General features: G+C 32.0%; 1 protein-coding gene across 1 annotated transcript in view; it reads right to left on the reverse strand.

Moving 5' to 3' along the window:
* Nucleotides 1-617: 617 nt before the first annotated feature.
* The window catches only part of SPICE1 (spindle and centriole associated protein 1), a 52,870-nt gene continuing 29,884 nt past the window's right edge, over nucleotides 618-23,603 (reverse strand). The window contains exons 10-18 of the mRNA XM_051985304.1: nucleotides 22,409-22,665; nucleotides 19,696-19,827; nucleotides 17,118-17,268; nucleotides 16,393-16,614; nucleotides 12,519-13,000; nucleotides 11,581-11,764; nucleotides 9,045-9,147; nucleotides 3,225-3,312; nucleotides 618-1,911 (exon numbers count right to left, since the gene is read on the reverse strand). Coding sequence (XP_051841264.1) covers nucleotides 1,858-1,911; nucleotides 3,225-3,312; nucleotides 9,045-9,147; nucleotides 11,581-11,764; nucleotides 12,519-13,000; nucleotides 16,393-16,614; nucleotides 17,118-17,268; nucleotides 19,696-19,827; nucleotides 22,409-22,665 — 1,673 coding nt within the window. The 3' untranslated portion in view covers nucleotides 618-1,857. The remainder of the gene's footprint in view (nucleotides 1,912-3,224; nucleotides 3,313-9,044; nucleotides 9,148-11,580; nucleotides 11,765-12,518; nucleotides 13,001-16,392; nucleotides 16,615-17,117; nucleotides 17,269-19,695; nucleotides 19,828-22,408; nucleotides 22,666-23,603) is intronic.

The following is a 23,603-nucleotide window of genomic DNA, read 5'->3' on the forward strand; positions in this document are numbered from 1 at the left end:
TTTTTAAAAATCTGACAATTGAAGGTTGCTATTTGTAACAATAATTTAAGTCTCTGATATGGATCAAATAGCAGGCAGCCTACTCACACATGGATAAGTCAGAAAATAAAAAGATGAACTACCACAATCGTTTCTTATCTATTATTTGTTATTAATTATGAGAACTAGTTCCAAGATTACGCTGGTATAGAAAACTCCTGGATGAAGAAACTCCTTCTACCAATGCAGGTTTGCACATCTCTCCAACTCATCATCTGAGAGTGTTTCTTGAGAAATTAAGCAATTTGACCAGAGTCATATAGCAAGGATTTTTGGCTTTAAGGCTGGCTTTTATGCAGTAAGTCATGTAGTCTCTCATTCTCAAGGATGTATGAATTTTATTTTCATAATTTGTCAGGAGAAAAGTAACATGAATATGGTGGGTAATCCAGAACTCATCATTAACTGGATAAATGTGGAACTGATGGTTACTGTAGAATCTTGGACTTAGAGGAACAACAAACTAAAATTAGACAATGAACACTAGAAAAACAGTAAATAAAAGGAGAATCCATTCATTTATCAAGACAAGTTGTGTGATTCTTCAAAAGTACAAAAAAGGGATGAGACTAAAATGGTTTATGACTCAGACTGGGATAACATTTATTAAAGTATTATTACACACAGTGCAATGCCAGTTAAAACAAAAAACTGAATAAGGATGGAGGACAAACTACACAAATAATTTAATGGAAATACAGTCAGTATTTCTTGAGGAAAAAATTTCCATTTTTACCACTGAGCATGATTAATAAATAAAAGCTTTAAACAAATACAGGCTGAATAAGTCAATATCTACGATAAAAATAACAAATATTTTTAAAATCAAGTTTTCAAGAGAACTCAATGCCCAACCTATTTGGGAAACTGCAAAAGTACTTACTTATACTCCGTTTGCTTACTGTCCCATAATGACCTCTTTTAAGATAACACAGGGAAGGAATAATTTTTGAATCCATAATCCATAATCCCTTTTCAGTTACCAGATCTAGCATTAACTAATTATTATTGCTTTTTGACATATGATACTTATAAAGATGGGTACTGTTACAATAGTTAACATAAAAATTTAAGATGCAAATTACGATGTTTTTTTATTTAAAAATTCATTGCTCACCATTATAGCTAAAAGTTTACATTAAAAAAACATATAAGCACATTCTATAATATACAACTATTCTCATTTACTGAACATACACAAACATACTCACACATCCATTAAAAAAAAAATTAATGTGCTCAAAAAAGTGGGAGAAAGCAGTAACTTCCAAAGGAGTTAGTCTGAGATCATGAAGATGTTAAAAATATTTTCATAAATCAATAATTGTACTCATACCAGAGAGAAAACTTTTATTACAAAGACTGACCTACACCAACTCTGTTCTTTAGAGAAAAAAAAAACTAAAAGATTTTGTCAAAGATAACACTTATTAGGTGACCAAAAAAACAGGAATTCAATAGTTTCAGAAACAAATGTTATAGTTTTTGTTAAAATCAAATAGTGAGAAATTTAAAAGGCTCATTTGTCCTCAACTTGGTTCCACAAAAGAAATAACTGGAATGTTATACTGTAATTCCCTAACTTTCAAATTTCTGTTTGGAAGGGCTGTTTCTTAAATAGGTATTTTTTCAAAAGGTCACCATTCAAAATAAATACAGAAATATGACAAATGTTTTACTTCTAACAGAAGAACTGATGCATAAGTTTTTGTGTGCGAACTAAAGGAATAACAAAAATTGGGGAGAGGGGAGGCTGGGAAATGAAGTTTATGAAGAAAATATTTAAAAATAAAACAAAGTCTGTAAAACAAACTTCACTTATGTCACATGTGTAGAGAGAGCAAACCAGCCTTCTTCTCTTTGCTTCTCAACCTGTTGAATACAGAGGCAGAGAAGATTTAGATAAATTACTTGAAGGATGTTACAATATACAGGAAGCCGCTCAGTTTTCAGAGGTTAGAGTACACAAGTTATATATCATATCAGATTTTATTTTCAATTACTACTGCTCAAAACTTTTATTAGAATAAAATAGCCTAAAGAAGGAAGAGATAATCTCCTCACTTAAGAATCTTGAGAGTTTTTTGGTTTTTAAAGACTGGTCTATGTAACACTATCATGGACACAAACTAACAAGGAGAAAAAGAAGTAATGGTCTGTTAGTACAGGAAACAGAGATAAATTATACTAGTTACACTTAATATTTTGCTAGTACAATAGAAAAAATAAAAACCAATCTTAGTGGTACTAGTCAACTAAGATACACTTAAGTAGCTAATATTTATAAAAGTACTTAATTGTTTTTGGATTGCATCTATGATGTCATCAAAGGGATTTCAGTACAGGGAATTCCTATAGAGGAAAGTTTCTTCTGCCAATGCAAAATTAGTACCTATACAGTAACTTAAGAAGATTGCTGCCTCGGGAATAAAAAAGTTAAACTACTTAACCAGGCATTATATGTCAGAAGTAGAATGTAAGAAGATTCCTAGTAATTCTTCCTCAGAAAGGAATGTCGAAGATACAAAATTTGATTTGTTGACACTGAAAAGTATCTGGTCATAACAGATGACTTTAAATATTTTACAAAATATTAAACTTCTATGTGTTGCTATAGCAGAATTAGATACGTGAAAAACATTCATAAGAAACATCCATCCTTTGTTCCATTATTACTCTAAACATTATTTTTGGATTTGTCATATTAAAAATCTTACGACTTGGGGCAGCTAAGTGGCACAGTGGATAGAGCACCAGTCTTGAAGTCAGGAGGACCTGATTTCAAATCTGGCCTCAAATACTTAATACTGCCTAGCTGTGTGACCTTGGGCAAGTCACTTAACCCTAACTGCATCAACAACAACAAAAAAAGAAAAATCTTACAACTTTATCTTTCCTCTTTAATTCACCACGCTACTATGTATGCCACACTTTCTACACAAAAATGTGCTGCAAGAAATGTTAATAATCTTTATGAGTTGTCATGGCCAAAAATATTCATCACCTGATGGCCAACTTTCTAATGTTGTGCATGTCAAAATGGGTGACTGTAGTTAAGGTTAGGAATCAAAATCCTAAAAGAAAAATAACTCTCTCCCATTAATCTCTGCTCCACCCTCATTCCAAATCCCATAGTAAAAATATGTTAAAAAGGCAAAGCATTGCAGTCATTTTTCCTCATGTACCTTTGCCCTCTGATTGAGAGGTGTAAATCTTCCACTTCCTGAAGTGGTATTTAATGGGGAGCAGGAATAACTGGTGACACCTGAAGATCTAGTTACAAAGAAAACAAAAAGAGAAAGCTGTCATATTTCAACATTCAAAACTTGTGTAAAATTATTAAAATGTTGGAATGTGGCACAAAGATCACAATGAAATTTTAACTCTAAAAAGTTCAGTTGTTTAACTTGTAGTGATTTTAGAAAAAAAAAACAAAACATTTTTCTCCTATTCTACTATTTCTCCTCTAACTCTATCTTCACTGATTTTGTCCATACATACATATCTCCCCTTTGCATCTGTGATATCTTCAGGTTTTAGAGAGGAATTTGGAATTTAGGGTTAGAGTCGGGGGTTAGAGTCGGGAGGCGCGACTCCCGACTCTAACCCTCAAGCACAACGAGATTGACTTGTCCAGTCACACAGTCAAGATGTGTCAGAACCTAGACCAGATTCAAGATAAAATAAATAAGTATTTATTAAGTATCTACCATATGTAGGGCAGGCTTCTAAGTTCTGACAACACAAAGAAAAGAGGTTCCTGCTATCTAGCAACTTACAGTGTAATAAAGACAATTTATAAACAATTCTGTATGATGAAGATGTACAGGATAAACTGCAGATAATCTCAGAAGGAAAGGTACTAATGGTGCTAAATGTAAGAAGATTAACAGGGTCATAAAGCTTTCTGTCCATATGCCACATTGCTTTTTGATTTCATGCAATCAAAGTTATTTATTCTTTCCTGATCTTTTCTTTCCCTTAGTTAAGAATTCTTTTCCAAATTACTGCTATGAAATATGACTGATATCATCCTGTTTTTATTATATAAACTTTTATGTTATTATCATGCATATATTTTAAGCTTCACAAGATATATGACTTAAATTGTCAACCCAAACTTAATTTCTACCAAACTGCTCTTCAGCTATCTCAGCAGTTATCTATTTTAAAATATACTTTGGAGTCTGGAAATGTTATGCCTTTTTAATTCATATGAATTAAAATTAAAATTTTTCGGGAGCCTGGGCTTCTAGAACTTTCTTTGGTTCTAACAAATGAATTTTTTTGTTATTCTGCCTCATTCTAAAAATGAAATTTGATTAAGATTACATTAAATCTGCAAATTAAGATGGTAACATTATTTTTATTATATTAGTATGGCTTAACCACAAGCAGTAAATGTATCTCCAATAATTTAAGACTTTTATTTTTTGTGGAATGTTTTGTAGTTATATAAATCTTGTACACATATTAAGAGATTAATTCCCAGATGTTTTATGGCATTTTGAATTTTTGGAATGAAATTTCTATTGTCATTTCTTCCTGTTTTTATCAATTCATCAGTTATTCATAAAGCAGTGCTAGGCACCATGCTAAGCACAGAAGACACCAAAGACAAAATGAAATATATTTTTTTTTATGATTGATGAGGGCAGAGGAAGGAACTAATTTTTAATCTTATCATATTTAAGTTATCATGTGAGATTTTTTTTTAATTATCTGGCATTTTTTTAAGTATATTGTTATGTCATATGCAATTAGGGATAATTTTGTATCTTCTCCACTAATTATATCTTTTTTTTTTCATTGTATTATTGTGGCTACCATTTTTAGAACCATGATAAATAACATTAGAGAGAAAGGGCATTCATCTTTTATCCTACTTATAGTAGGAAAGTTTCTAGTATTTCTTCAATGAAAAAATGGTAATTCTTGATCTTAAGTATATTCTTTTGGTCTTATAAAAGATGGTTGGATTTTTCCCCCCATGCTTACACTCTAATAATAATTTAAGCATAAATCAATCTCATTTTATTAGAAGTTCTTCCTGCATCTATAGAAATAATTAATAGTTTTCATTATTCTTTTTACTAACATGATTATGTTAATTGTTTTTCTAATGATGAATCATCTTTCTAACACTAGTTTGGATCTTACTTGATCATTGTGAATTATTTTCTGCATCTACTACTGTAGTCTTCTTGCAAGGTTTTTATTTTAAAATTTTTGCATTAGTTAAATTGCCTGATAATTCTTGTTTTCTGCTTTATTTTTTCCAGGTCTAAGTTTGACCATATTTTTCTCCTAAAAAGAAAGTCTGGAAAGATATCTTTTGGCTCTATTTTTGCAAAAAAGTTTTTGAAACATAGATATTACTTGTTCTTTAAAAGTTCAATAGAATTTATGGACAAATAAATACCTTTGGCTCAGGGAATTTTAGAAGAAAATTTTCTGATTTATGATTCATAACTACAGAAAAGAGCCATAGTTTTATTGGTGGATAAGAGAAAAGATGGAAAGAACTACACAGTCAATTCTAACTGTGAATGTGAATAGAATAAACTCACACATGAAACAGAATAGGATAAAGCACTGAACTCAAAGTACAAAAATTCAACAATATGTTATTTATAAAAAACACACTTGAATAAAAAAAGATGTAAAAGAGTTAAAATGAGGGGCTAGAGAAAAATCAATAATATTTCAGCTGAGATTTTTAAAAAAGGCAAAGATAGCAATCATGACCTCAAACAAAGTAACAGAAAAAATATGTCTAATTAAAAGACAAAACAGGTAACTGCATATTTTGGAGTCTATCTGCCAGCATTCATGGGTAGGTTAAGCTAATATAACAAAAATGACAATTCCACCTAATTTATTCAGAGTCATACCAATCAAACTGTTAAAAAAATTTACTTTATAGAACTTTAAGAAATAATAACAAAATTCATCTGGAAGAACAAAAGTTTAAGAATTTCAAGGGAATTAATGAAAAAATGCAAATGAAGGTGGCCTAGCTGTAGCAGACATAAAATTATATTATAAAACTGCAGTCATCTAAACCATTTGGTACCGGCTAAGAAAGAGAGTAGTGGATCAGTGGAATAGATTAGGTTCACAACTCACAATAGTCAATGACTATGGTAATTTATTGTTTGATAAACCCAAAGACTCCAGCTTCTGGGATAAGAACTCACTATTGACAAAAATTGCTGGGAAAACTGTAAAATAGTATGGCAGTAACTAGCCAGCGACCAACATCAAACAATCTATACCAAAATAAAGTCAAAATGGGTTCAAGATTTAAGACATAAAGGGTCATATTGTAAGCAAATTAGGAGAACAAGGGATAATTTACCTCTCTCAGATCTGTGAAGAAGGGAAGAATTTAAGATCAAAGAACTAGAGAACATCATGAAATGCAAAAATGCAAAATGGATGATTTTTATTACATTTAACTTAAAAAGTTTTTATACAAACAAAACCAATGCAGCCCAAGATTAGAAGGGAAGCAGAAAACTGGGAGAAAATTTTTATATCTAGAGTCTCTGATAAAGGTCTCATTTCTAAAACAAATAGAGAATTGACTCAAATTTATAAGAATTCAAGCCATGCCCCAATTGATAAATGGTCAAAGAATATGAACAATTTTCAGATGAAGAAATTAATTTCTAGTCATATGAAAAAAATGTTCTAAATAACTATTGATTAGCGAAAAGAAAATTAAGATAACAATGAGGTACCACTTCACATCTTTCAAATTAACTAAGATGATGGGAAAAGATAATGATAAATGTTGACGGGGATGTGTGAAAACTGGGGACAATGACACATCAGGCTATATGTGAAAAAATGCACCCAAATCACTAAAGATTAGAAAAAAGCAAATTAAACTCTGAGGTATCAACTTCAAACTTTTATTGATTAATATGCCCAAAAAAGAAAATGACTCTAGGAACTATGAGAAAATGGGTACATTAATACACAGCTGGAGAAACTATAAATTAGGTCAATCATTTTAGATAGCAATTCAGAACTATGTTCCAAAAGTTACTAAAGTATGTATATGTCCTTTTACCCAGCAACACAACTACTAATTTTTATCACCAAAGATCAAAGAAAGAGGAAATGAGACCCATATGTGCAAAGATATTTACAGTAGGTCTTTATGTGGTAGCAAAGACTTGGAAACATTCCCATTGGGGAATGGCTGAACAATTTATGATATATGAATACAATGGAATATTACTGTGCTACAAAAAATCCTTAAGAGGAGTATTTTCAAAGAAACTTGGAAATACTGATATGGAGAAAGTGAGCAAACCAGGAAAATAATTTATACAATATCGACAATATTTTAAAAGAAAATTTTAAAAGACTTGATAACTCTGATCAAAACAATGCTCAACTAATAACTCCAGAGGCCCCATGATGAAACATGTTATCTACTACCTGACAGATGTGACAGACCCAAGAGTTCAGAATGAGACATATGTTTTGGATAGGGCCAAAGTAGGAATTTATTTTGCTTTATTGCACGTGTTTATAACAGAGATTTTTCTTGCTTTTTCAATGTGAATGGGAGATGAAAGGGGAAAGAAATAGAAGGTAAATCTTCATTTGAAGAAAAAGTAATTTTAAAAAACTTTAAAGACTGAAAAAGATCATCAATGCTATGATCACCTAAAAAAGAGTAAAACTAAAACTGTAAAACCATCAACAATTCTCAATAGAAACTTTCTAATTATTACAAAATCTTTATAAGAATAGTCTATGCATGCAATTAAGACCATCCCAGATGTAAATACAGAAAGGACACAGGCAGCTTTTTGCAAACTACTTTCTAAAACATACTACAACTTCACAGTTAAACAAGTGACTTAGCCCAAAGAACAAAAGAATTTTTATGTCTACATTTTTTATTACCAATCTGCCCTCCCCCCAACAATAAAAACATTTAATTTAGCAAAAATATCATTTTATCAGTGTTGAAGCACAGAGATTTATGTTTCCTAAAGATGTTTCTTTGTGACTAAGAAGATGATAAAGTTCAAAGGAACCTTTATTTCCTATGGAAGTGACTTTAAGGTTTTCTAGATATGCTTGTTTGCAAATTGTAAGAGTCTTTTCAATTACATCTATATCTATCCAAAAGAAACTAGCTTAGCCAAAAAAAAGTGACTAGAGAATGCATATGGATAGAATTATGACATATGATTGATTGGGCCATTCATTAAATTAAGACAGATATATTGTACAAAGACTATATGTGAATCTAACATTAAATAGGAAGAAGAAAAGAGGTTAGTTTTTATTTGGAAACCTGCCTACCACTTTGACTGATTGCAAACTGTTCCCTGACAAAGAGATCCATCTTTAGTTGACACTTAAATGTTTGCAGGACTAGATTCGAAAAATCTCACAGGATGAGAAGCTACATGCAAACTATGATCTGCATTAGTGTAAGGAGTAGGTTTATCAATGAACTCATAGATATGCTGAAGTATCAAAATATCAACAACAATAAACCTTTCCGGAGAAACTAGTATATACAAAAAGGGAGAAGTATAAATGGAATGACAAGATCCTACCTTCAAGTCACTTTCAATCTAGCTAGGCTGATAGGACCTAATTACATTTGAAAAGATCCATTACAATATAAAATATGCAAGCTAAAAGTAAAGAGAGTTATAGACAAATCTAAAGGAATTCAAAGAAGAGATCAGTCACCAAAGTTGGAGCACTACAAGAAAACCTTATGAAATAGAAAATGGGGTGGGAGGAACTGCATCTCCTTCAGTTCCACTTTTCTCTGGAGCTTCTTGGTCCTCAAGTCCTTTTATATTGAATTGTGGTTTCTTTCTGACCCCTTTACTTCTCTTTATCCAAGCAACCCCTCCCAACTAAAACTAAATCAGATTGCAAATACCTTATTACAGAGTTATGCAAAGTGCCTCTTGTATTTTTGGTGTTGAATAAATATTTATTTACAATAACCCCACCTTCTTGCATTCATCCCATTAGCAGGAGAAATAGCACTGCCTTTCGAGCACTCAGTAGCTTCTGCCCCTGGAACAGACACTTCAATTGTCCTCTTTCCACCTTCTAGAAAAAAAATGTTAGCTCCATTAATCTTCTGTTTAAAGAAATGATCATTCAATTTTGTGTCTTGCTACAATCTACAGATTAGCAATCTTTCTGGCCATTATTTTTTATTTTTTGACAATTATGGGTACAGATAAAAACATACCTAAATTATTAAAAAAAAGGAATTGTGAAACAAAAATAATGTAGCTTTTGTTATTAATAACATAACATCCCAGTAAAGTGACCGATCAGAAACTTTATAGTAACAGATACTATGGTAAACTTTTAAAACTTTTAAAATGGAAAATAGGGAGTACCTATAAGAAACCCAAAGAATTCTTCAATCAAAAATTATGTGTCTGAAGTTTCAGATAAAAGAAAGCTTTCAGATACTTCTTTGAAGAGTTTAACATCTGTTAAATAAAAGGGTTTCTAAGGTAACAGGCAATTAAAAATTTATCCCTCTACTTGAAAGAAACATTGGGTTATCAAAGGCTATGCCAGCAGAATATAAACTCCTCTAGGTAAAAATGCTTCAGGAATGAGCCTAGTGATGTCTGTTGTGCAAAGACCAGGATGGTTAAATTTAGAAAAGCTACTCACCATTCTGACTACAGGGTAATGAGTATTTTATCTGAGTACCCAAATAGACAAGAGCTATCATCTGCAATTAGTGGATAGACTATCCAGACTAACACAATTCTCTACATACTAAAGCACTTAGATTAGATATCTTTCACACAGATATACTAGTACCACAATACTGTACCACAATACAGTAATACTGTACCACAATAGAAGCTTCCAGAGGATAAGGGCTACATATTAGCTAAACTTTATCTTCTTTGGAAGCTGGCACAATACCTTATATATAATCAGTAATTAAAAAAAAAAGTGTACTAAACACAACTTTAATTAAACAGAATACACCACATTAAGGAACTTGGTTGACTTGCTATTCATAAATGTTACATAATTAAAATAAGACTTCCTTTGCCCTAGCATGGTTTTTTATATCAACAAGGGATGCTCTCTTACTCAGATAGGGAGTCACCCTCTCAAACTCAGTAGACCAAAATTAAATTCATCACATTCTTTCCCATCCTTACTCCCATCAAAAAGAAAAAAAAAAATTCAATTTCCATCCTCAACTGACAAGTTACTTCAATAAAACCATCATTCTTCAAGTCCTCCATTTGTCAGACTTTTCCTTCATGTCTGAAACTTAGTCTTGTCACTAAGTCATGTCTTTCATAATCTTCCCTCCCATCTACCTTCTCGTTGTTCCTATTATAAAATTAGCCATAATGATCACATCTAGTGTGGGTTAAGTCTTTGCTTCAAATCTCTTTATTCAATTTTCTTTCACGTGACCAACACACTAATCTTTCTAAAACACAACTTTCTGCACATTAAATATTTTGTTCAAAATTTATAATGAATTCCTATTATCTACTACATTAAATCTATCCTTTTCTATCAGGTTTTCAAGGTGCTCCATAAAATGTTCCCACTCTACCTATCCAAACTTATTTACTACCATGCAGGACTTGCCAGGATTTAGGAGGTTTGGTTACTGCTGCTTCAGCATCTTTGATGATGCTCTTCTTCAACCAAAAATAACGTTGTTCCTTTCCATTACCTATGAACTTTCCATCCTTTTAGATCCAGTTCAAACTATACTTCTTACTCACATACACACATACCCCTAAACAATATATAGATCCTAAAGATAAATATGTATTTTATTTAATTTAAATATAATTGTAAGACTTATAAAATTATAAATCCTAATCCTATAAATATATATAGGCAGACAAAGGTATATAGTTCTATGTTCTTGTCCATAATGAACTCTTATTAGCTGTAACTTCTACACTTGTAATTAACATTAGATAAATAATATATAAATCACAGACATTACTTTTGTTTTCCCAGAGTATAAATTTCTTATAAACAGGATTAAAATATCTGTATTACACTGATTTAACATAAAAATATGACATAAAATATCCCATATATAAAAACAAACAAAACTACAAATATAACCTTGTAACAGTTGCCAAGTTAATTCCCTTATAATAGATAATTTTTTTGAATTGCATCTATTAAAAAACAAATAAATTTTAAATGAACTGAATCACTGCTTAGTTAACTGTTAGATGAAAAGATGAAAATAATTAATTTCCCTTTTTCACTTGTCAAAAATATCCTTTTGGAGCCCACCGAGTGATGTTAGAGATCAAAGCAATTCTATTGCTATGATAACTGAATCTGTAACAGAGATACTTAGAGAAAAGACAGAAAGGAAAACCTTTGTTTTTCAGAGCTGCATTCAGTATAATGTGCAATGTTACCCTAAAGGTTCTCTCCTACCCCACAGAGCCTTGTATTCATGCTAATTAATCCACCTATTGTTCTTATTCCTAAATTTTAAACCATATTACCTACCAGTCCATGCTCTCAAAGGTGAGTGACCAGGGGAACTTGATGGAGGGGAAGAATTCAAACAGACAAGTTTTTGCTGTTCTATTAACTGCAGCAATTTCCCACGAGCTTCTACACTCTGACGATTCAATTCTGCTATTCGTTCCTCCATGCTGTTTGGTATTTGTGTCTGCATTGCTGGAAAAGTCTTTAAAGAAAAATAAGAATTCAAAAACTCAATTATACAATCTTTCACCATTTTATATATAACAGATTTTTTTCTGCCTAAGTACCATTTATACATGCAACCAGCACTCTCTATAAACCTGCATAGACAAACAGAGAAGAATTTCATATGTACAATTAGAAATGTTTGCCTAAAGCTATAGAATATTACTTGTAGTGTTAGCGTTATAGAAGCCCTTTTTCCTTTGAATATATTTTTATGAAACTTTTGAGTTTCTGAAGTCTGCTGGAGTAGAAGGGAAACTGGTAGCATTCTATTCATGACTCTATAGAAAGGGCAAAGATTGCTCCAGGGATCCCCCAAACAGAATTGATTCTCTCTTCCTACTGAAAAAAAAATATAAACTTTATAGTCAGTTCTATTGTAGGTAAACAGGCTTTTATGAGCTAGCCTAGGAACCCAATCACTGTTTATAACAGTTTGTATGGGATAATAACAAATAACTAAAATTAAAATTTTGATAGACCTTTCATGAGTTAAAGACATAGGTACATAGCATCCTTTCTCATGAAATTCAAAAGACAGTCTAGTTTCAGTAAAAAGTAATAATAACCACAAATTATGGCAATTAATTAAAAGAATGTTAAGAATTCCAGGGACAGCTACAAAAGTACCAATTATGGATACTAAGAAGAAATAAATCTACCAATATACTAAACTAATTAAATAAAACCTAAATTCATCCCTAATTAGACAATCTGTGATTGGTACTTACTGTTGTCATGTCATTTATATTTTCTAGTTTGGCTGCATCCTGAGGTCCATCTCCTTGTTCCCCTGAAGGGCCTATAAAATTGTTTAGATGTGCTTTAATAGCAGAATTTTGCAGTGTTAATTCAGCAATTCGTGCCATCAGATCTTTATTATGCAGGAAAGGCTCATTTGTTCTTAGTTGCTGTCCATCTCCAAGTACTGGAGGTTCTTCTGGAAAAGTATGGTTCCCCGAATGCTGAAAATGGGAAGGAGGGCACTCGGCCTGTGACATGCTGGTAAATAAAGGCTGGGTTTTGTTCTCTAAATCTTCATCCATATGAGATACTCTCCATCTCTGGGTGAAGAGACGGTTTTCCTCATTTGAGTTTGGAATTTCTAAAGTGTTAGGCAAGTTCTTCTTTTCCCAATTTTGTTCCTTCTCAGTTATTTCTACATTTGGAAGAATACGTGGGGCAGGACGAGTTTGAACTGTCCTCCTCAACACTACAAATAAGAATAAAGAAACAAGCAATAAAATTTAATCTATAACAAGCCCATGCTAAATTTTTCATATAAAAATTTAAAATAATCTTCATGATAAAACTAATTCAAGCTAAAAAGCATTTTGCCCTTCTTTTATGAACGTTATCTAATTACGTATATATAATAGTTATTTATTCATGTGCTATAGCTTCTCCAACTATACTATAAACTTCATGAGGATTGGAATATCTTTCTATACACCCAGGACATGGCACGGTACTTGGTGTTCTTTGAATTTGTTGAATAGGAGAAAGGTTCACATAAATTAGTGAATTCTTTTAAAGAAATACAATTTTACAACATTCAAGGATATAAAATAATTTAAAGTAGGTTAACAAAGTATCATCTATAAAAGTCCTTGCTTTAATGAACAGATAAAAATAATCTAAATTAAAACATTGTAATAGTAGTTTTAGAAACATTTCAATATGCTTGGGTGTGGTGATTTTCTTCTTTTAAAATATAATATGATGGTTCTCTCTAGGAGAAAGCAGCTTTCTCAAGGGAGGTTTTCAGGAGGCAGCCTTAGTTTCAGTTGAAAGTAATAACCACCCAAATGCAGCCAGGTGCTAAAAGTTCAAATCTTTTATTGTGTCCTTCAATATAGCCTGGTTAGTTTTCTTAGAGGCCTCTCTCTCTCCTTGGTTCTAAGAGCTCTTGCAGCTTTGTCCTTTGCTTCTGCCTCTAACTCCAGCCAGCATCAAGGTAAAAGTTGTAATGAATCTTTCTTGTCTCTGAGAGAGGGCTTCTGGCTCTCCCAGAGTGCTTCTCTCCAATCTAATTCAGTTGAACTCTTTTAACGGGGCCTCTGCTTTCTTCTTATATATCAGAGAGTGGGATTATGGGTTTTCTCCCATAGTGCTCTCTGGCCCTAAGAGCTTCAAGGGAGGTGTGAATTCGGTTATCTCATACTAAACCCTGAAATCTCCCAAACGTGTGAACTCCAATGAGTTCACACCTTTGTGTGAACACAAGCATTGTATCAATTAATTCTACTTAGTACCTTGTTTCAGGTTCTGGCCCAAAACATCTCCTTGTAAGATTAGATCAAGGATACTGAACCATGCTAAATTAGATAATTATTGTCTCTATCAACTCTAATGACTTAACAGTTTGTAAAGATTCCAATACTTGGGAAAATGTTTTCTCTCTTTAAACTTTTTCCCAATATCTATGAAGAAAGGATCAGCTAAATAAAAGTTGTCAAATAATCACAAATTGCGACCAATTAAGGATTTTATTCCATTTTATTTTTTATTGAGAATCTATCCTCATGTCCTCAGTTTTTAAAATCTCTGAAGATTTTATAATAGGGAATGATTTTATAATAGGAGTTATTATCAGAACTGAAATAACTTATATAAATGGATAATTATAGATATTTACCTATTTAGCTAGAAGGATAGGTATACTAAGTATAATAATCAAATTTCATTATCATCTAAAGACTGTAACATCCTATATCTCTTCTCCTTTTCACAAAGTGCCAAAAAAAAAAAGTCGTCAATGCTCAGTGATGCCATTTCTTCATTTGCTTGTCCCTGAAATCAGAGGCTTATTTACTTAAATGAAAATTAATAGAATTTTCTACAATATACTCTAAAGCAATTTAATATTTCTTAACAATTTTTACAATAATAAAAAGTTACCAATTTTTTTTAAACAGCAGTTACCCTTTCTCTAAGAATTTTTAAAGCATTTTTAAAAATTAGAGGAGCTGTTTTTTTTTTAAATTTCCAAATATAATCCAAATACAATAGATACAGTATGCTTCAATTTGTCAAATATTTTCCAGCTAAGTTAGCTGACTCTAAAATTAGTTTTTTTACATTTTACTTCAACACTTCTTCAAAGAAAGAATGAAAAAAAGAGAAAATTTTCATTGATCTAAAATGTCATAAATGTGCCATTCCCTTCAAAAATGTTGATCATAATCTAAGCCTTTTCACCCTGTCTTCCTTGTCTGTATCTTCCAGAAATTCTACATAGAGGATATAACTTGTGCATTGGAGTCCTTCTGCAAGATTCTTTAACATTTACTTTTACATTTTCATCTAAACTCCACTGTAAGATTTGAGCTCTATCTCCTCTTTCACTTTTCAAAACACTTCAATTTTTTTCTAATCATACCACTGAACGTAGCCTAACTGCTGACTCCAATGGCTTTTTCTCAATACTTCTTCTTCTAGACATTTCCACAGCTCTTGCTGACTTTTCCCCCTCCTAAAAATTAATCTCTTCCTCTCTAGTTCCTTTGACAACTGCTATTGTTGAGTTCTGCTCCAATCAGTTTGATCTCTCCTGGACTCCAACTTGAGTTCTAACTTGATGACCTTCTTTTGGGTCATCTTTGGTGTCCTGCCTGAGGGACCTTCTCAAGTTGTTTCAGGTTCTCTTCTTTTCTCTCCCTTGGTGATTTCATTCATTCCCAGGAATTCAACTATTACCTTTATGCAGATGATTCCCAAAAAGGAAATAATATTTCTCCTGAAATAAACTATATCAAAGCCTGCTAGATATTAATTACAGTTTATGACTAGAATTTTCTAAACATCTCAAAAATAGACTTCACTATCTCCCTTATTACATTTGCCTCTCCCTCAGTCCTTCTATTTCTGTTGAACTTCACTCCAATCAATCAGATTCTAATCCTTTGAGTCACTGTTGACTCTTCCTTTTGCCTTTATCCTCCTCTTCCAATTCCTAAGTTTGGCTGGTTCTATGTCCACATCTCTTGAATCCATCCCCTTTTATTATCTTACATGCCTACCACTACTTTAGTTGAGGTTCTCACCACTTTCTACTGGGATGACTGACTCCTATTTGGTCTCCCTCTTTTCAGTCTCTCCCCTCACCAATTATTCATCCGTTACTCATCTGCTCAAAAACCTACAACACTTTTCTATTGCCTTAAGTTAAAATAATAACTCTTCAATGTTGTATTCCCTCTATAGTTCAGTTCCTCCAACCTACCTATCTGGCCTCATTTCTTATTGCTCTTTTTCACATCCTAAATATTTTGGTAATACCAGTTGTCAGCACTTATCATTCTCATTTTCACAAGTGATACAGTAAACCTAGAATGTACTCTGCCTCTTATAATTCTATTTCTTCCTACAAAAAGCTTTTTATAATTTCCCCTCCATTCCCCAAGTAATCAGTATTTTTTTTGTCCCCAAAAATCTTGTACTTATTATTTATGTATATTTATTCCCCCTAGCAGTATGCAAACTCCTTAAGAGTAAGGTTTTTAATTTTTATCTTCATAATCCCAGTATTTAACACCAGGCCTTTAATAAAGTCAGCAGTTAGGAAACGCTTGTTGAGTTGAATTAGACAAGAAGCTTTCTCACCTTCCTGCATTGGAGGGAACTCTGGGTTGCTTTTTTGCCTAGGAGGTGTTAGCATAACAGCTGGCTCAAACATATGGACCGGTAAACTGCTGGCAAGACCCGAACCATCTGGGGGATTTGGCAACTGAGTCAGCTTAACAGGTAGTTCTTCCTGGGGGAATTCAGTCATTTCCCTTCTGAATATCAATGGAACAGAGATGTTATCATTTATAACTGGAGCCTCTGAAGAAAAAAAGAGAGAGAGAGAGAGAAAGAGAGAGAGAGACTCTAATAAAGTACATAAAAGTCAAGAATCATATCACCAATGGGCACATCCACACAAATATCTTCCATTACTTGGCTCCTGACCTTCCCAGCTTGAATAACAAGGCCCCAGTTTTTAACTCCAGAATGTGGCTTTTGAAAAATGGTGGGAAATAGAAGTGCTTTGAGCAGCTATCAAGATATCAAAGCTATCAAGCTTTGAGCAAGATATCAAGCTATCAAACCCTGTTTGGCATTTCAGGAGATTATATTCATCACTATAATGAGTTCTCAAGGTTTGCAAGTTCTCAAGGGTTCACAAGGTCATGATGGATCATGAGAATGATTTTACAAGTTACACATATCAAAATTAGTGTCATTACTTTGTAGTCACACTCAATAGTGTAAGAAAAAACAGAATTTCAAATAGCCAATAAAACCCAAATATGCTTTCCTATAATTCAGTATTATCATACATATACCTTGACTATTGGCAATGCTTCTGATTGCCAATCCCCTTTCGGAGACTGGGTTTTCTTCTCTGTTAGATGCTATTACAGGGATATTTTTAATGGCATGTGCGAGTGAAATTAATTGCTCATCAGTTGTTACCATGTACTGCTGCAGTTTTGCCTATGGGAGATAAAGGAAAAAGAAATATTAAAATAACACACCCCAGATCCTGAAATCAAAGCATCTGAAATAGAAAAGAGGAAAACAAAAGATGTATACTAAGAGAAAAAAATCCAACTCATAATTTAAAGTATTCTAGGAAGAGCAGGATAATTTTATTCTAGTCTAACAGCTTAAAAATGACTCCCTGTGATATTCAACTAAACAGATTATTAAGTGTCTATTATGTGCAAATGCACTATACTAAGTTCTGAGGAAAACAGTTCCTGCCCTAAAGATCTTACAATCTACCTTCCTGCTACTCAACTCCCTAAGCTTTTATGAATGCTATTTCAAGACAAGTAAAGGTTACCAATTACTATGCTTATTTTCTTTATGGCTGATAACTAATGTATAAGGCAGTATGAATCCAAAGACCTATGTTCTAAATTGAATGAAATTAGCAATTGATTCAATATACTGGAATTTAGAGCTAGGTTTCTCTTCTCTACCTATTCCTTTGTCCCCTTCATTCACCAACACAATAACACACAAAAGAAAAAAGAAATGGTAAACATACACACCAACACAAGAAAATAAAAATCCACTTAAAATGCAAAAAAGTAAAGTACCAAAACAATTAGGAGGTAGGGAAAAAAAAAGATTATGCAAGATATCCTGATAAATACTTAGGGTTATAATAGAAATTAAAGCAATTAAGCACAGATGACAGCAAATAAATGACAATAAAATCACAAGATTAATTAAATAAAAGAAGAGCTTAGGGAAAAAAAAGGTTTTCTAGATCACAAGCCCTGAGGTTCTAGAACTGACAGAGCCTTTAAAAATTTTGGAGCCCAAGCCTATCATTTTATAGAAAAGTTAACAAAACAGGGATTCCAACTTAGGCCTTCTGACTCTAATTCATATATTTTTTCAACAACTTTATACTTCTTGCATACTTGGGAATAACAAAGAATTGAGCTTTAAGTCAATTGAATGAAATAATTCTGAATGGGTACTTCCCCATTTCAACACTGCTTTGCAGTGACAATTAGCCTCAATATTAATCTCAACACTAAAAACTGCCTAATTCCTTCCTCCTTGGTGCTCTTTCTAAATTTGGCTTTTGTAATTTTCTGATCTGATAGAATGCCAGACCTGTAATTAGTTTCATCTTCTTGAGACCAAATCTAGTCTCATTCACTTACAAGCTGTATGACCCCGAACAAGTCATTTCACCCTGTCTGCCTCTGTTTCCTCATCTGAAAAATGAGCTTAATAAATGGCAAATAGCTTCAATACTTTGTCAAATACTAAATAAGATCACAAAGAGCCAGACATGACTGAAACCACTGAACAACAAAATATTTTGATTTTATTATCTTTTACGTCTTTCATCACATTTCTCCAAGTACTCTTTTTCTGCCAGCTGCACTATCCTTAATCCTTCCAAAAAATCAAGAAATAACTCATCTCCTGCAGGCAAGATTCTGCCAAAAACTTACTTGTAATAATTCTATTGACCATAGTTTTTCTTCAGAACTTGACTACACTTTCATGGAATCTTGGAGTTGGGCTTCAGAAGCTATTCAAACCAACTCAGATCAGAACAAAAACCCTCAAAAAAGAGTCAGTGAGTCTTCATATGAAGACTTCTAAAATAAGATAGAAAATACCACTATTGTTTGGCTTTTTTTTTTTTTAATACTCTTTACACATAATCAAAGAAACAGATTTATAATGCAATTGGACCACAGGTTTAGAGCAAGATCCATTTGGTCCAAACCTCTTGTTTTACAATAAGGAAACTCAGGCCCAAGATGACTAAATGACTTGTCCAAGATCACACAGGTATTACCCAATACAGAGTAAGATATGAACTCAGGTTCTCTGACTTACAAGCTAGGACTCTTTCCACTGTACTACTTTATAGTACTTATTTTATAGTAACATTCCTAAAGAATCATATCTTGAATTTGTTCATTAAATAAATGAAATCTAAAATTTGAAAACTACTACTCTCAATTATCTCAGTAGGAATTTTTAAACTGTTATAGGAACATATAAATACTTGATACAATTATAAAGGGCACACGATTTAATTACAAAATGCCCTTTGCAGATTATGATGTATTCATTTACAGTAAATAAGTAGTAGTTCAGTATGAGCCAATCAATACTGTTTTAGAGCTTCATCAACTCTTACAGAGGATAAAACCATGTTTATATGCTTCTTTCTACATTCCATATATAGTACAAAATCCAGTACATAGCAAGTGATCAACAAATTTTATCAATGGCAATGAGAATAAATAATTGATAAGTAATTAACTAGTTTCAAATACTGAAACTATACATCAACAGCTGTACTACATAATTCTTTATTAAATCTTTAAAATATCAAAAATAGTCACACATTAAAAGCTTGGAATCTCATTAAAGTACTTGTAAAGCAGTATTTTCATCTCTGAGAAGGAGAATTTCTGCAGTCAGGGCATCAATCAATTCTCGATGATCACCTAATACCACTTCCAGTTGTTGCCTTGTATCAACCTCCTTACGCAGTTGCATCTCACTCTGAAAAAAAAGGTAATGAATTCCCAAGTTAAAAGGGGGAAGGGTAGGGAAAGAAGTGAGGATTAAAAGTAATACATGCCTAAATACATAGAAATACAAATGCCTTACGCTGCTAATCAAAATGTCATAATTTAAAGTTACTTTTAAAATTATTTTAAATGAGGCAGAATTTTAGATAATACAAACCATTCCTAAAGTAACACAATTTGAAGGTTGATTTCCATTGTTAATATCATGAGATCTGGTAAGAGAATAATAGCATGTCCAACTAGTGTTGGACACTATATTAATGACAATTTGGATAGAAATTGAAAGATAAATAACAATGGATTCAAATTATTAAGTATTTTCAAGACTAAGTGTACAAATAAGAGTCAAAAAATTGGTAATCTCTTTTAACTCTGTGATTTTTATTGCTAGAACTTAATTCCCATGAATTTTTTTTAATGTAAAAAGGACTTGATTTTTTTTTATTATAGCTTTTTATTTACAAGATATATGCATGGGTAATTTTTTAGCATTGATAGTTACAAATACTTTTGTTCCAACTTTTTCCCTCCTTACCCCTACCCCTTCCCCCAGATGGCAGACTGACTAATATATGTTAAATATGTTCAAGTATAAGTTAAATACAATATATGTATACATGTCCAAACAATTAATTTGCTGTATAAAAAGTCGGACTTTGAAATAGTGTACAATTAACCTGTGAAAGAAATCAAAAATGCAGGCAGACAAAAACAGAGGGATTGGGAATTCTATGTAGTGGTTCATAGTCATTTCCCAGAGTTCTTTCCCTGGGTGTAGCTGGTTCAGTTCATTACTGCTCTATGGGAACTGATTTGGTTCAACTTCATTATTGAAGAGGGTCACATCCATCAGACTTGATCATCATACAGTATTGCTGTTGAAGTATATAATGATCTTCTGGAAGGACCTAGATTTTTTAAAAAATTCACAGTTGCTTTATTTGTATATCAAAAAGTTGGGAAAAATTGTGTGCAACTGGAACATGATTGAATAAATTATGGTATATTGATGTAAGACTCTTAGGTTGTCACAAAATAATAAATATGACGGATATAAAGAGGTATGGAAAGACCTATGTGAAATGATGCAAAGCAAAATCAAGGGAACCAAAACCGTGAAAACTGATTGCAGTTCTACAGAAAGGAAAACAAAAACAAAGACAAAGCCAGAAGATTATAGAACTTTAAGTTGACATGGAAGATGACAAAGAACAGAAGCATTTCTTTCCTGTTCGTTAATTCATTATTTGAACTTTGTTAAATACTTAGGATGTGATATAAAATTTTAAACTCTACATTTTGAAAGTTTATTTGTTTCTGTTGATAGCTATTGAGTTTATATCAAAAAATTTAATTATGTGAATAATTATTTACTTCAACAGAAGTATGTTGAATCAGTTACGATGAAAATTAAAAATAATATGCGAAGAAAAAGTTTTCTCCCTTATCTGTTCTATGTATTTATGTTCACAACAAAAAACCAGCTATTGTTAATGTCACAATGACACCAAGCCAGATCATTTATCAAGATAAAATAATTAAATTGCAATCAATAAATCAATTATTTTTTAATTAAAGAAGATGGAAAGGGGAAGCAAAAGGTAATAAGATGCTAAAATGTTTAGTCCTGTAATCTCTAAAATGGTGACAAAGAAACTGAATACAGTAAAAATTTTTGTACCTTTATCATAATCATGAAAGAGGAGCAAACTAATTTAAATGTCTAATTTCATTTATGGTCAATTCTCAATTGTGGCAATTTAAAATAACCCAAAATGAAGATGACTATGAACCACTACATCGAATTCCCAATCCCTCTATTTTTGTCCGCCTGCATTTTTGATTTCCTTCACAGGTTAATTGTACATTATTTCAAAGTCTGATTCGTTTTGTACAGCAAAATAACTTTAGTATAGACATGTATACATATATTGCATTTAACTTATACTTTAACATATTTAACATGCATTGGTCAACCTCCTATCTGGGGGAGAGAGTGAGGGGAAGGAGGGGAAAAATTGGAACAAAAGGTTTTGCAATTGTCAATGCTGAAAAATTACCTATGCATATATCTTATAAATAACAAGCTATAATAAAATATTTTAAAAAATAGAATTGAGCAAATGGAAGCTAATGACTTTATGAGAAATCAAGATACAATAAATAAAGCAAAGCTAAAATGAAAAAAATAAAATAAAATAACCCAAAATGGCATACAAGTTAGATATTACTTATATTTGGTCTGGCATATGTTTCATTCTTATGTGAAGTAGATTTGTCTTCCTACTTATATTGTGTTTAGGCTCCAATTAAAACTAGGGTGGATTTCCTTATCTAGCTGACTTTCACTGTACCTGTAAATATCTTTCTGAAGCTAAAATTTTATTGCAGATAATATTTAAAGTACAAAACCCTTTTATATACATTACTAACATATATAGCCAAGTATTTATTGTACTTAGTTTTGTTTAGTTTGGTAGTTCAAACTACTTTTAGGTTGTATAGGGAAGAATAAATTAAAATAAAACACTGAGGTCTGTGTTTTCTCTTACCTCCTTAAGATAGCGCACCAGCCGACAGAGGGAGCTCACTAGGGATAAGGTAAAACCAGTCAAACCTTGATTATTTTTCCATCCCTTGACTTCTCGCCCTGTCCATCGTTCATATTCTTCCATTTCATGCTCCACTTCATGTATCATGTGTTTCAGGGTATCCAGGCTGGAGCTATCACCACTTGGTAAATCTGAGGTGGTTACATTGTTGAAAGAAACATTTTTCTTCATCTTGGAAATATCTGTTTTTTTCTTCACTGAGAGAAAGAAAGCAGCATATTTTAATTAAAAACAAGACAAGGATGCCTATATGAACACATAGACATACACACAGAACTGATTCAGATTTATAAGAATAAGAGCTATTCTCCAATTGATAAATGTTCTAAAGATAGGAACAAGCAGTTTTCAAGAGAAGAAACTCAATCTATTTTTAGCTATATTGGAGGGGAAAAAGTTACCTATCACTACTATCGAGAAACTCAAATGAAAGCAATTTTGAGATTCTACTTCATACCTATAAAATTGGCAAAGATGACAAAAGGGAAAATGACAAATGTTAAAGGGGCTGTGGGAAAAGAGGCAAAATGATGCATTATTGGTACATCTGTGAATGGTTACAACCATTTGGAAAACAATTTGGAATTATACACAAAAAGTTGTTAAATTATGTATGTCTTTTGACCTAGATATACCATTGCCCAATTTATATTCCCCCCCCCCCAAAAAAAAAAAAAACAAAGGAAAAGAAAAAAGTGCCATACATAGAAAATTATTTATAGGTTTTTTTTTTTTTTTTAATGGTGGCAAAAAACTAGACACTACAGAGATGTCCAATAGCTGAATAATTTGTGACATATGAATGTAAGGAATATTATTGTACTATAAAACATAAACAGATGATCTCAAAGAAACATAGAATGATATGAACTGATGTAAAATAAAGTACACAGAATCAGAAGAATAATTTAAACTATAACATGTCAAAATAAGTTATTTTAAAGACTTTAATAAACTAATCAAGAATAAAACAAACAAAATTTTTAAAAATTCATATAATAATGTAAAGGCAAATAAATTTTAAAACTATAAGAATTATGATCACTACAATGACCATGCAAGATTCCAGAGGACCAATTTGATTAAATACATTACCCACCTCCTGACAGAAAGATAATACAGAGTTAGGGTGCAA

The sequence above is a fragment of the Antechinus flavipes genome, chromosome 3 (genome assembly GCF_016432865.1).
Source record: "Antechinus flavipes isolate AdamAnt ecotype Samford, QLD, Australia chromosome 3, AdamAnt_v2, whole genome shotgun sequence".
Taxonomy (NCBI): Eukaryota; Metazoa; Chordata; class Mammalia; order Dasyuromorphia; family Dasyuridae; genus Antechinus; species Antechinus flavipes.